The sequence below is a fragment of the Sapajus apella genome, unplaced genomic scaffold (assembly GCF_009761245.1).
Source record: "Sapajus apella isolate SASKATOON/1434 unplaced genomic scaffold, GSC_monkey_1.0 scaffold62, whole genome shotgun sequence".
Taxonomy (NCBI): Eukaryota; Metazoa; Chordata; class Mammalia; order Primates; family Cebidae; genus Sapajus; species Sapajus apella.
In genome coordinates, this window is record NW_022437002.1 from 5,043,729 (window position 1) to 5,057,470 (window position 13,742).

Below are 13,742 nucleotides of genomic sequence, written 5' to 3' on the forward strand. Positions count from 1 at the left end.
ACCGCGCCCGGCTTACTTTTTTTTTTCTTTTTGAGACATTCTTGTTCGTCGCCCAGGCTTGGGTACAGTGGCATAATCTCCCCATTGCAACCTCCACCTTCCAGGTTCAAGTGATTCACATGCCTCAGCTTCCCAAGCAATTGGGACTACAGGCGCACACAACCATGCCCAGACAATTTTTATATTTTTAGTAGAGATGGGGTTTCACTATGTTGGCCAGGCTGGTCTCGAACTCCTGACCTCAAGTGATCTGCCTGCCTCGGCCTCCTGAAGTGTTAGGATTACAGGTGTGAGCCGCTGCAACCAGTCACAAGCCAACACACTCTGAGTCTCTCTAAAACCCCAATAAGGACCTCTCCCAGTTTTCTAAAACTGGTTTTTCTCTTGGGTCATTATAGAAGGAAAAGTCTCTAGCCTGTAGTGAAGCCTGCCCATCTTGGCAGCTAATCCTCTTATTTCGTGGCACTAACTGAGAACATGGGGACAAAGTACATGCTCTGCAACTAAGTGAAGTCTGGAGATAAGCAATCTCATTGCCACATCTCAATTTTTTTCTTAGTACAGAGTCTTCTGCCAAGACCCAAAGTCCAAAATATCTAGCTTTCTGGTTTGACTCAGGGCCTCAATCACATGAAGGGAAAGTTAGAGAAATGGGCAAGCAGGTGGGGAGGCAGAGGTACCACTTGATATAGCTACAGAATCTCAAAGCCTAACAGAAAGTAACTTGAGGATGATAGCAAACCCAGCTCCTTTCCCAACCAACATGCTAAGATAAAAAGCAAAGAACAAAAGACCAAGCACCAAGACCAAGCACAAAATGATTTCTTTTCTTTTTCTTTTTTTTTTTTTTGAGACAGAGTTTCGCTCTTGTTGCCCAGGCTGGAGTGCAATGGTGTGATCTCAGCTCCCTGCAACCTCCGACTCCCAGGTTCAAGCCATTCTCCTGCCTCAGCCTCCCAAGTAGCTGGGATTACAGGCATGTGCCACCATGCCCAGTTAATTTTTTTGTATTTTTTTTAGTAGAGAGGGGGTTTCTCCATGTGGTCAGGCTGGTCTTGAACTCCTGACCTCAGGTGATCCTCCCACCTCGGCCTCCCAAAGTGTTGGGATTACAGGCGTGAGCCACTGCACCTGGCCTCTTTTTTTTTTTTTTTTTTGAGACAAAGTTTCACTCTTGTTGCCCAGGCTGGAGTGCAATGGTGTGATTTCAGCTCACCACAACCTCTGTCTCCCGGGTTTAAGCGATTCTCCTTCCTCAGCCTTCTCAGTAGCTGGGATTACAGGCATGGGCCACCACAACTGGCTAATTTTGTATTTTTAGTAGAGACAGGGTTTCTCCATTTTGATCAGGCTGGTCTCCAACTCCCGACCTCAGGTGATCCACCCTCCTCAGCCTCCCAAAGTGCTGGGATTTACAAGCATGAGCCACCGCACCCAGCCACAAAATGACTTCTGAACGTGATTAACAGAAGCCAAGTTCCAGAATAACCCAGTTATAATTAATCTAGAGATCTTCTTTGATTAGTGCCAGAAAATAATTGATTATATTTGTCCAATTAGGTCTGCCAGAAAATAATTGATTGTATTTGTCCAATTAGGTCAACTAGCCTAAAGAAAGAAAAAATGTGGTTGGGCACGGCAGCTCACACCTGTAATCCCAGCACTTTGAGAGGCCGCGGCAGGAGGACTGCTCCTAGGTTGAGCTCAGGAGTTCAAAACCAGTATGGGCAACATAGTGACACCCCGTCTCTACCCTCCACCCCCAACACACACACACTAGCACGGCATGGTGGTGTGTTCCTGTAGTCCCAGCTACTCATCAGGCCAAAGTGGGAGGATCGCTTGAGCCCAGGAGGTTGAGGCTGTAGTGAGCCGTGACTGCACCACTGTACTCCAGCCTGGGTCTCTGGAAAAAAAAAAAAAAGAGAGAAAATGCAATTACAGCCCCCAAATAGGAAGGATTACCTTTGTTGCAACTGGGAAGTAACTGCCTTGTTACAGAAATAGAACACAGAGCCACAATACCTCTCTGAGTTCTGGCCTAAGGACAGCAGTTTCTTTTCTGGCTCTAAAATTTGGGTATGCAACAAAATACATCAGCACAGAAAAACTCCAATAATACTATAAATAAGTGCCATAAATTCAGAACAAAGTAACTCGTACTCTAAAAATTCCTATAATCTCTCAGTTTGTTAAAACACCCTCTAGCACATGGTTGTCCACCAGAATTTTGTTTGATGATGGAAAATTCTGTATCTGCACTGGCTGGTAAATACTTGAAACATGGGTAGTGCAACTGAGGAACTGATTTTTACATTAATTAAATTTAAATTAATCTAAATAGCCACCTGTGGCTGGTGGCTACCATACTGGACAGTGCAGATCTGGATTCTGAGGAATATCAGTACTCACTGGTACCACCAAACTTACCAGTTTCCCAGCATCCATAGTTGCCTTCAGCTTTTTTCCCAGCTCTGAGCCAGAAGCCACCATGGCCCTCAGCATGTCCCCAGTAGCCAAATGGCAGACACAGAAGTTTTCAGCCAATTTGGGTGCCTATGGAGAGGAAGACAAAAACCAACATACAGTTACACTGCAGCCTGTAGAGTCAGACTGCCTAGGTATAAACCTGGCCCTGCCACTTACTGGCTATGTAAACTTGGGCAAATGCCTACTTCCTTACCTGTAATAGGGATAAAAGTCCTTATATTACATTCTAATATACAATTTCCACTCAACACACTAGTGACACATTAAGTTTCAGTTTCCCCATTATAAGTGGGAATAAAAATAGTACCAACACTTCACATGGTTGCTGTGAAGTTTAAATTAGATATGTATATAAGGCACTCGGTACAATGCCTGGCACATAACATGTGCTGAATAAACATTTGCCAAAGAGATGAATGTGTAATTGCATGTACCACAGCTACTGGGTCTGGGAGGCAGCTAGGAGCAGATGCCCCCAGGCAGAACTGGGTTTTCCCCCTTCTTTGTTACTAAGTAGCTGTATTATCTTGGCCACTTCACTTTTCAGCTTCCTTACCTGTTTAAAATGAATGCAAAATAGGCTCCATTTCAGAAGGTAGCTGTGAGGATTACATGAGATATAAACAAAGAGCACTTGGCAAATAATAAGCACTTACATACTAGTTTTAGGAGGCATTGTAGCCTTTTAGTCAAGAGCATAGGCTTGAGAGTTAAACTGCCTGGTTTTCAGACTCCAGATCCACTATTACATATATGACTTAAGAAGTCACTTCACCTTTCTAAGTTTCAAATTTCCTCTAAGTAAAATGGAGATGGTAATAGTATCTATATCACTGGTTGATGAGACGATTATATAGAATCCAGTATATGAAGTGTTCAATGGGCAGTGGCTGTTAGCATAACCCCTGTCCTAATTCTATATTCATTCATACAGAAAGAAAACATATACTAATGCCTTTCCCAAGAACCCTGTTGGGAGCCTGGGAAACAGATGAATAAAAGGCATAGACTATGGCCTTAAAGAACTTATATTTGGTGAACTATACTTGAGAATGCAGAATTAGAATAGGAAGAGACCCTAGACAGCTCAACACTGGCTTTGCAGTAGGAAAAGAGAATACAGAATTCACAAGGAACATAATCAGTTCGAGGACCTCAATCTTAGCTTTTCAATTGTTTTATAAACTAAGTAGGTTTAGATCCCTGTTCAAACAAACCAGTTCACTGGGATTTTTCTTTTCTTGCTTTTTTTTTTTGAGATAGAGTCTCACTCTGTTACCCAGACTGGAGTGCAGTGGCATGATCATGGCTCATTGCAGCCATGACTTCTCTGGGCTCAGGTGATTCTCCTGCCTCAGTCTCCCAGTAGCTGGGATTATAGGCATGTGCCACATGCCTGGCTAATTTTTATATAATTGGGAGTTTTCTTAGGTGCATGCTTAGGTACACACAATAAAAGTTACATAGATAGGGCTGGTTTGTGATTCATGGACTGATTCAGTTAAAGCAAAGAAATGACTTCGTAGCAAAATGGAATCTAGAGAGAAGGCATTAAAAACTCTATACTTTGGAAAACTAGTGAATGTCAGGACACCTGGCGATGAAAAACCAGGCTGGCAGTGTAGCCATATACCCAGAAAGTGCTTTCTGCCAATCTCTCTCATTGGCTGTTGAAATTAACCTGTGTAAACAATTTGGAGGTCAGGCTTGCTCAAGTGGAAAGGCTGACCAAAACACCATAGAGAAGAGCTGCCAGCACAGAACCTGTTCTATTTTTATCTTTCCCAAATTGCAGAACTCTTATGCACTGTTCCAGGTAACTGGATCCTACAGGTGTATGGAAGAACACACACCAATAGGGAAGAAAATGAATTCCTTCATTTCCTGCTGGCTGCCTGAGAATCAATGTAGTAGGCTGTAAAGAGCACATATGGGTTTTGAAGTCACGACAGATTTACACTTGATTCCTAGCTTAGGCACCCAGTAGCTGTGTGATCTTGGGCAAGTACTTAACTTCTCAGAGTGTCAGTTATCTCATCAGCTGAATGGGGATGATGACTACTTCACAGGGTTCTTACGAGGATAAATGAAATAAAGTGCCAAAAACATCAGACATGCAGCCGGCATTCAATAAATAAAATTTTTCCTTCCATGGTCTGCTTTGCACTACTCTTTATTTACAGACTGCAGAAGCCTAATGAAATAACTTTATTATAGTTCCCTCACATTTCAAACTTATGCTTTAGAGCAGCCATTCTCAGACTCTAAATCACTGAAGGATGTTGTTAAAATGGAGATTCTGGTGACATACAGTAGGGCCTAAGCACCTGCATTTTAAGCAAGCTTCCAAGCCTGGATGAGTGGCCGGACTCTAAACTACACTTTGAAGAGTAGGGGTCTGGAGCCTATAGTCACAGTCTGTTGCTGTGGGCCAAAGACTCTTGCAGAGCCCAAGAAGCAGGCTTGTCACCACTATAAGACCTCTGTGTGGGGTGGAGGACTCTGGGGTAATTGATGAGAATGCTAAAACCACTAGAGAGACAGCATGGTGGGCTGAGTGGTTCTCACACTTCAGTGTATTATCAATCATATGGGGCATCTGCTAGGCCCACCCTTAAAGTTTATGATTGAGTGGCTCTCAAGCAGCACCTGAGGTTCTGATGCATAGACAGTTTGTGAAGCCCTGATGTAGTGGCAGAGACTGGGTTTTGTAGTGGTACATATATGGATTAGGAAATGGGCTCTATCGTTTATTCACTGTGTCATCCTGAACAAATTACATTACCTTTCCTAAGGTCTCAATTTCTTTTTTCTTTTTTTTTTTTTTGAGACGGAGTTTCACTCCTGTTACCCAGACTGGAGTGCAATGGCACGATCTCGGCTCACCGCAACCTCCGCCTCCTGGGTTCAGGCAATTCTCCTGCCTCGGCCTCCTGAGTAGCTGGGATTACAGGCACGCGCCACCATGCCCAGCTAATTTTTTTGGTAGTTTTAGTAGAGACGGGGTTTCACCTTGTTGACCAGGATGGTCTTGATCTCTTGACCTCGTGATCCACCCGCCTCGGCCTCCCAAAGTGCTGGGATTACAGGCTTGAGCCACCGCGCCCGGCCTAGGTCTCAATTTCTTTATCCATAGCACAGAAAACAACATCTATCTGCAAAACTGTTGTAGGGATTTAATAAGATTATGTATGCAGAAACATACAACATAGGGCCTGACAATTAGGAAATAAGGGGAAACTAGAGATTTGGTTTAATCTCAAATCCACCTGTTTTCTCACCTTGCAATCATCATCTTCTTCTTGTTTTTTTTAGAAATGAGGTCTTGCTATGTTGCCCAGGGTGGAGCATAGTGGCGTCGCAAGTGTTAGCCTACTACACATCAGCATGGGAGTTTTGACCTGCTCTTTTTCTTACCTGGGCCAATTCGCCACTCCTTAGGCAACTTAGTGATCCCCTGCTCCTGGGAGGTCACCATATTGATGTTGAACTTTTTTTTTTTTTTTTTTTTTGAGACAGGGTCTTACTCTATTGCCCAGGCTGGAGTGTAGTGGCATGTTCATAGCTCACTGTGGCCTCAAACTCCTGGGCTCAAGCAATCTTCTTGCCTTAGTCTCCCAGGTAGCTGGGACTATAGGCATGCAGTACCATATCCAGCTAATTATTTCATTTTTTGTAGAGATCGGGTTTTGCCACGTTTCCCATGGTCTCCAACTCCTGAGCTCAAGCGAGCCACCTGCCTCAGCCTCCCAAAGTGCTGGAACTATAGGCGCATACCACTGTGCCTGGCCTGATGCTGAACTTAGTGCAGACACCTGAACAGCATAGCACATTATAGCCCCAAACTCCTGTGCCCAAGCAATCCTCCCACCTTACCTTCTGAAGTAGTTGGGACTATAGGCTCATATCACTGTGCCTGGCATAATCACCTCTGTGCTTCCAGTCTTTGTCACCCCTGCTGTCAATGTTCCTACACAAGCAACTAGAATCATATCCTAAAACATGTTGGATATGCTACCTACCCCCCAATACATACACATTCAGAAGCCTTCAACATCTCTGTGGTGCAACAGGGAAGAGTCCAAACATCTTAGCCTGGTACTCAGTTGCCCTCCACAATCAACTTCTAAAACCTGCCAAGCCCTCCAAACTTATTTCCACAAGTGCCCTGTGTTTATGTCCTGCACCACTGCAGACAAACTGCTCTTATACATGGTTCCCAAATACATGGCATAAATACCTCTCCAAGGATCTCAGCTCAAGCTCCTCACTCCACAGGAATGCCCTTTCTGTTCCCCTATTGGTCTAAGCCTTTTCTGTAGTACACTCTGAGTACATTTCTCCCATCAAAAGCCTCTTTAACTGGGCTGGAAGCAGTAGCTCATGTCTGTAATCTCAGTACTTTGGGAGGATCACTTGAGGCCAAAAGTTTGAGACCAGCCTGGGTGACACAGTAAGAATCCATCTCTACAAAAATTTTTTTTTTTTTTTTTTTTTTTTTTGAGATGGAGTTTTGCTCTTGTTACCCAGGCTGGAGTGCAATGGCGCGATCTCGGCTCACCGCAACCTCCGCCTCCTGGGTTCAGGCGATTCTCCTGCCTCAGCCTCCTGAGTAGCTGGGACTACAGACACGCGCCACCATGCCCAGCTGATTTTTTGTATTTAAGTAGAGACGGGGTTTCACCATGTTGACCAGGATGGTCTCGATCTCTTGACCTCGTGATCCACCCGCCTCGGCCTCCCAAAGCGCTGGGATTACAGGCTTGAGCCACCATGCCCGGCCTCCTCTACAAAATTTTTTAAATTAAGCTGGGCAGCTGGGTGTGGTGGCTCAGCCAGTAATCCCAGCACTTTGGGAGGCTGAGGCGGGTGGATCAGGAGGTCAGGAGTTCGACACTAGCCTGACCAACATGGCAAAACCCCATCTCTACTAAAAATACAAAAATTAGCCGGGTGTGGTGATGGCTTGTGTAATCCCAGCTACTTGGGAGGCTGAGGCAGGAGAATCGCTTGAACTTGGGAGGTGGAGGTTGTAGTGAGCCAGGATGATGCCACTGCACTCCAGCCTGGGCGACAAGAGCAAGACTCTTGTCTCAAAAAAAAAAAAAAAAAAAAAAGTAATAAAATAAAATTAGCTGGGCATGGTGGCAGGCACTTGTAGTCCAGCTACTTGGGAGGCTGAGATGGGAGAACCATTTGAGCCCAGAAGTTCAAGACTTCAGTGAACTATGACTGTGCCACTGCACTACACAGCCTGAGTGACAGAGTGAGACACTGTCTCTTAAGTGAAAAACAACTCCCCACCTAACCTCCTTCTTCCTCTGAGGAATCATATTGACATCAGCTAACTTTGAGCATCTGCAAAATGCCAAGCAATTTTCCATGCATTGTTTTACGGTACTCAGTATGCATAATACATAATAAACCCATGAGGTAAGAACTATTTTTAACTGCATTTTACAGATGAAATTCAGAGGCTAAGTTGTCCAAAATCACACAGCTAGTAAAAGAAGTGGCAACAGGCCAGACTAGTAAGCCCTAGCTCTTAGCCATGACACTATAAGGCTTTAAGACAAACAACCCACAGAGCCTTTAGTGGCTATCCTCCTTAAGGAGCATAAGGAGGACTTCACAGTGCTGGCAATATTCTGTTTCTTGATAAAGGGTGTAAGCTACACAATGTGTTCGCATTATAAAATAAATCAAGCTGTTCACTTGTAATATTTGTACTTTTTTCTAGGTATCTTATATCTTAAGTGTTTCTCCCTTTTTTTGAGACTGAGTCTCACTTTGTTGCCCAGGCTGGGGTATAGTCGCACGATCTCAGCTCTGTGTAAGCACCACTTCCTGGGTTCAAGCAATTCCCTGCCTCAGCCTCCCAAGTAGCTGGGATTACAGGTGTCTGCCACCATGCCCAGCTAATTTTTGCATTTTTAGTAGAGACGGGGTTTCACCATCTTGGCCAGGCTGGTCTTGAACTCCTGAGCTTATGATCCACCCACCTTGGCCTCTCTCAGTGCTGGGATTACAGGTGGGAGCCACTGTGCCCAGTCTGTTTTTTTATTTTTAATCACAGAAACCTGTGTTTGAATTTCAGCTATCTCTTATTGGGGAAATCATTACCAGCCTCGCTGGGTGGATAGAAGGATGAATAGGAGATCTTCAATAAATTGTAGTTCTTGTTCTATCCTGAACCCAACATTCATCAAAGTCACTTATCTGATGCTTCCCACCTGGTACCCTGCACTTGTATGCATTTTTCCATTCATATTCATTTCTGCCTCTTCATCTAGATACACAGCAACAATGTAAAATAATGACTACTCAAGAGTCAGATAAACATGAGTTCAAATCCTACCTTTGCTACTTACTACATGTGCATCCTGGGGCAAGATACAGCCTCTGAGCCTCAGTTTCTCTGTCAGTAAAAAGGACCTATCTCCTAGTGTTATAGGATTAAATCAGATGATGTATGTAAAATCTTTAGCTTGGGGGTCTGTCACATAACTAAGCAATGGGTGACTATGCTGTAATTATCACATCCTCCTGACATGCATAGGGTAGGAGAAAAATCTAACCTGGGGCAGTAGATAGCAGCAGAAAGAGCAGGAGCTTTGGAGTCATTCAGATGGAAGCTCTGTGAATTACTTGCTATGTAGCCTAGAGAACAAGCCATTCAAACTTCAGTTTCTCCAACTGTAAACGGGGAAATAAGAGTGTGGGTCTCAGAGTTGTTGCGAGTATCACTGCAATGATGTAACTGATGCACCTGACCTATAAGAGTGTCTAAGTGTGCCTGGCCTCGAATAATTGGGCCTAAGTTTGACACATGGAAGAAATGAGGAGGGGGATGGCAGAAAAGCCAAGAAACATACCTTTGGTTTTGACCACACTGAAGGATCATCCAATCCCAAAAAGGCGGCAGGGAAATAAAGTTATTTAAATAAAATAAGAACCCAAGTTTTTTTTTTTTTTTTTGAGATGGAATTTCGCTCTTGTTGCCAGGCTGGAGTGGAGTGCAATGGCGTGATCTCGGCTTACTGCAATCTCTGCCTCCCAGGTTCAGGCAATTCTGCTTCAGCCTCCCAAGTAGCTGGGATTACAGGCATGCACCACCACATCCGACCATAAACCCATTATACACGTTTTAAAACATTACATTGATGCAAAAGTGGGTAGTTTTCAAATATTTAACTACTTTAGTTAAAAGTGAGGCGTTTTAAAAGGAAACATTATTTCAGTCATGCAACATAAAACATATAAAGTACCGAGTTATGCAGGAATAACAAAATATAGCAGGAAGAAAACAAACATTACTGATCAGGCACTAGGCACTAACCCTAAGTTAGGGATTTTACATGAAAGACTGCAAACATCTGCCAATGGGAGCCAAGCAGGCAATATAAATGAATGAAATGAGTCAAATGAAAGCAACAGGCAGTGAAGAGGACCATGCAGGGAACAGGAAGACACACAGACCATCCAAAGCAGCAATGCCACACAACTGCAAGTGACTGCTGCCACACTGGAATGGAGGCATCACTGCCAGGACTTCTGGTTTCTCAAAAGAAACTGGAACTCTGAATTTTTAAGAAAAATTGCATAACCGAAATGCTCTGTAGTCACCTTATTATTTTGAAAGCTGACAAAGAGAACAAATCAAGCATTTATTCTGACATTTCTATACCAACCATTTCATGGGGTAACCAAACAGTAGGTGGGGGGAAGTTTCTCTTTATAGAAATATTTCAGCTAATAAATAACAGGGAACGATATAATTAGAATATCACATTTCACCATCCATAATGAATTACTGAACCTAGACACTGAACAGCATGACTATAAACACCACAGAGATAAGCAAATACCACGTGCCTCCTCAGAGGATGGAGAGCACAGCACCCACCACCTGTGAAGTAGCTGACCCAAAAAAATGGAACCTCAACTGGATTAAGTATATATTAACTAATTATAAACCACCATGGCTGGGCACAGGGGATCACACCTGTAATCCCAACACTTTGTGGGGCTGAGAGGTGGGTGGATCACTTGAGGTCAAGAGTTCAAGACTAGCCTGGTGAACATGGTGAAACCCCATCTCTATTAAAAAAGTGTAAACCACAAATTTACAGGAAATAGAGAGGCCAAAGGAAGATGTTAAGTACACCAGAGGAATACAATTGAAAATTCCCAGAAAAAGGTATAATACTCCCAGGAAAAACAATCCAATTTCTTCAGCAAAACCATAAGAAAAAAAAAAAGAGAAGGGGAACTTATAAATTAAAAGAAAGGATGGGCACAGTGGCACATGCCTGTAGTCCCCACTGTTTAAGTGGCTGAGAGAGAAGTCTAGTAGCTCAAGACCAGCCTGAGCAACAGTGCAAGACCCCAAACTTTAAAACACTAGAAAAGTTAGCCAGGCATGGTGGCATGCACCTGTAATCCTGGCTATTTGGGAAGCTGAGGTGGGAGGACTGAGGCTGCCGTGAGCTATGACTGGGCCACTATACTCTAGCCTGGGCAACTGAGCAAGACCTTATCTGTAAAAAATATATACAAAGAAATAAATAAAAGAAACTTAAAATTATCACATTGGTTAACACAAAAGATAATTTGAATAAAAATTGTTAATTTTTTAGGGAATATAGTGCTTGTTTTAAAAAATTATCTTTTAGCAATACATACTAAATATTTATAAATGAAATGTTACGATACCTGGGAGGTGCTTTATAATAATTTGTGAAGGGAGAATGGCTGGAGAAGCAATGGCCACCAGTTAATGGTTGCTGGGCTTGGGTAGGGGCTCATTATACCATCCTGTCTTCCTTTGCGTATTCAAAATTCTTCATAATAGAAAGTTAAGGTGTGTGGGGTATGTCTGCTGGCTAAATGTTATTGTAGGCCACCATCTGCAACCTCTGATTTATGATCTTTTTTTTTTGAGACAAGGTCTTGCTCTATTGCCCAGGCTGGAGCGCAATGGTGAGATCTCAGCTCACTATAATCTCTGTCTCCAAGGCTCAAGTGATCCTCTCATCTCAGTCTCCTGAATAGCTGGGACTACAGGCATGAATCACCATGCCCGGCTAAATTTTGTTTTTTTTGTAGAGATGTACAATTTCTATTTTTGTAGCCATATTGCCCAGGCTTGAACTTTTTTTTAAACTCCACAAAAATACATACAACCAACAGTATTCCTATTGTTCCAACTCTGGAAAGTGTACAGAGGTTAAATGACTTATGTAAATCTTATCCTTTCAATTCCCAGCTCTAATCAAATCTCTTCTATTTCTACAAAGCCTTCTCTGACCAACTTCCACCATCATTCACCCTTATCAATCAACTCATTAGTATAATTTTCTTCTAAACTTCCTGAATAAATCATGTCTTACACTGAAATACATCCAAGTTGAAGGAGGGGAGGGGAGATGTGTTACTAAGATAAGGGAGTCAATATTTATTGAGTACCTACTACGAAACAGGGCTGTCATCTAGGTTGTGGGTGCTTGGTACACACACACACACACACACACACACACACACACACACAAAATAATCTTCCAGTATCATTGTGAATTTTTAGTTGATGAGGGGAAAAACTTTTTCTGTTTTATCTTGCTTAATGCTTTATTTCCAATGTTAGATGCTCGTGAAATGTTGAATAGCAAGGTAGGTATTATCCCCATTTTTCAGCTGAGAACACTGGGGTTCAGGAGTTACATAGCTTGCTAGATTATAAGACCTTTGTCCCAGTACTAGGATAGGCTGTCCATTCCATAATTACATAAATTATTAACTTCAATATGAGTTAAGAAAAAAAAATTTCCAGGCATAGTGGCCCATGCCTATAATCCCTGCAATTTGGGAGGCCAGGCCAGGAGGATCACTTTAGTCCAGGAGTTCAGACCAGCCTGGGCAAGATAGCAAGACCCTGTCTCTACAAAAAAATGTTTAAAAATTAGCTGGGCATGATAGCATGTGCCTGTAGTCCCAGCTACTTGAGAGGCTGAGGTGGGAGGCTCACTTGAGCCCTCGAGGTCGAGGCTGCAGTAAGCGGTGACGGCACCGCTGCACTCCAACCTGGGCAACAGAGTGAGACCCTGTCCCAAAAAAAAAAGAAAAAGAAAAATGACACATTTGAGCTACTCTGTTTATACCTGATCACTCACAGCAAAAGTCTGCAGAGTCTAAGATTAAACATCCCTAAACTGCAGATTACCCAATAAATGAGTGTGGCAGCAATGGGAAAGCGGAGATGTCAACAACGCCGAGGATAAAGGATAAAGGGGTCAGGAACAGGTAAGCTCCAAAGAAGAATCATTTCGGTCTGTGGAGAGAAAAGAAAGTGGTCTTTTCTGAACTAGTGCCCAGTCACAGGAATGAATGGAGTGTCAGAACTTCTTTCCTTATCACACACATTAACCTGTGACAGTCATCCACTTCCACTAACCCCATCAAGGGCCAAGTAATGTGCTAGGTGCCACAGGGGGTACCAAGAATGAGTAAGATGGACTGTTTACCAAGATTGTTTAAATTTGGCAAGTGCTAGGAAGAGAAGAGTGGGCATAGAGCAGTCCCCAAGATTCCCTTTCATTTGGGAGCTCTGACTTCCCTCTTTGGAGCCTCACCAGAGGCCTATGGCCCAGGGGGCAATGCCAGACCATCAAGCAAGAAGAGGACATCTATAATCCAACCTATGGGCTTCTAAATCCTAAATGAGATCATCAATCCTAACACTGATCTATGGCCCCATTAAGTCCCATATCTAGAAAGGGCACAGATGCCAAGTGTGGCCACTGTTGCCTGCTAGGGCAGACGGGAACTTCACACTCTAACCTCATGGCTCCTGAGGTCCCAGGCTCATGAAACCCATTTCACTAACTTGGGAAAGTCACCTGACCTCTCTGGGCCTGTTTTGCAACCTGTTGATTGAGAAGGTTAAAATTTTAGGTTCCCTATAAAGAACAAGAATTAAAAAAAAAAAAAAAAAAAAGGCCGGACGCGGTGGCTCATGCCTGTAATCCTAGCACTTTGGGAGGCCAAGGTGGGTGGATCACCTGAGGTCAGGAGTTCAAGACCAGCCTGGCCATCATGGTGAAACCCCATCTTTAAAAAATAAATGAATAGGCTGGGCGCGGTGGCTCACGCCTGTAATCCCAGCACTTTGGGAGGCCGAGGCGGGTGGATCACGAGGTCAAGAGATCAAGACCATCCTGGTCAACATGGTGAAACCCCGTCTCTACTAAAAATAC

General features: G+C 43.5%; 1 protein-coding gene and 1 long non-coding RNA gene across 12 annotated transcripts in view; one reads left to right on the forward strand and one right to left on the reverse strand.

Moving 5' to 3' along the window:
* Positions 1–13,742, reverse strand: part of AK2 (adenylate kinase 2) — a 29,144-nt gene that overhangs the window by 13,611 nt on the left and 1,791 nt on the right. For 9 of the 11 annotated variants that reach the window (XR_004259430.1, XM_032246806.1, XM_032246808.1 and 6 more), the window contains exon 2: positions 2,431–2,556. Coding sequence is in view for 10 of the 11 variants with exons in the window: in XM_032246806.1 (XP_032102697.1) it covers positions 2,431–2,556 (126 nt within the window). In the remaining variant the exon portion in view is untranslated. Of the gene's footprint in view, positions 1–2,430; positions 2,557–9,068; positions 9,187–13,742 lie in introns of all 11 variants that reach the window. The other 2 variants (XM_032246812.1, XM_032246810.1) reach the window with 1 other exon arrangement.
* On the forward strand, positions 1,388–1,753 carry LOC116529229. Its single transcript, XR_004259432.1, has 2 exons — positions 1,388–1,560; positions 1,599–1,753. It is a non-coding gene; the product is annotated as an uncharacterized LOC116529229 (long non-coding RNA).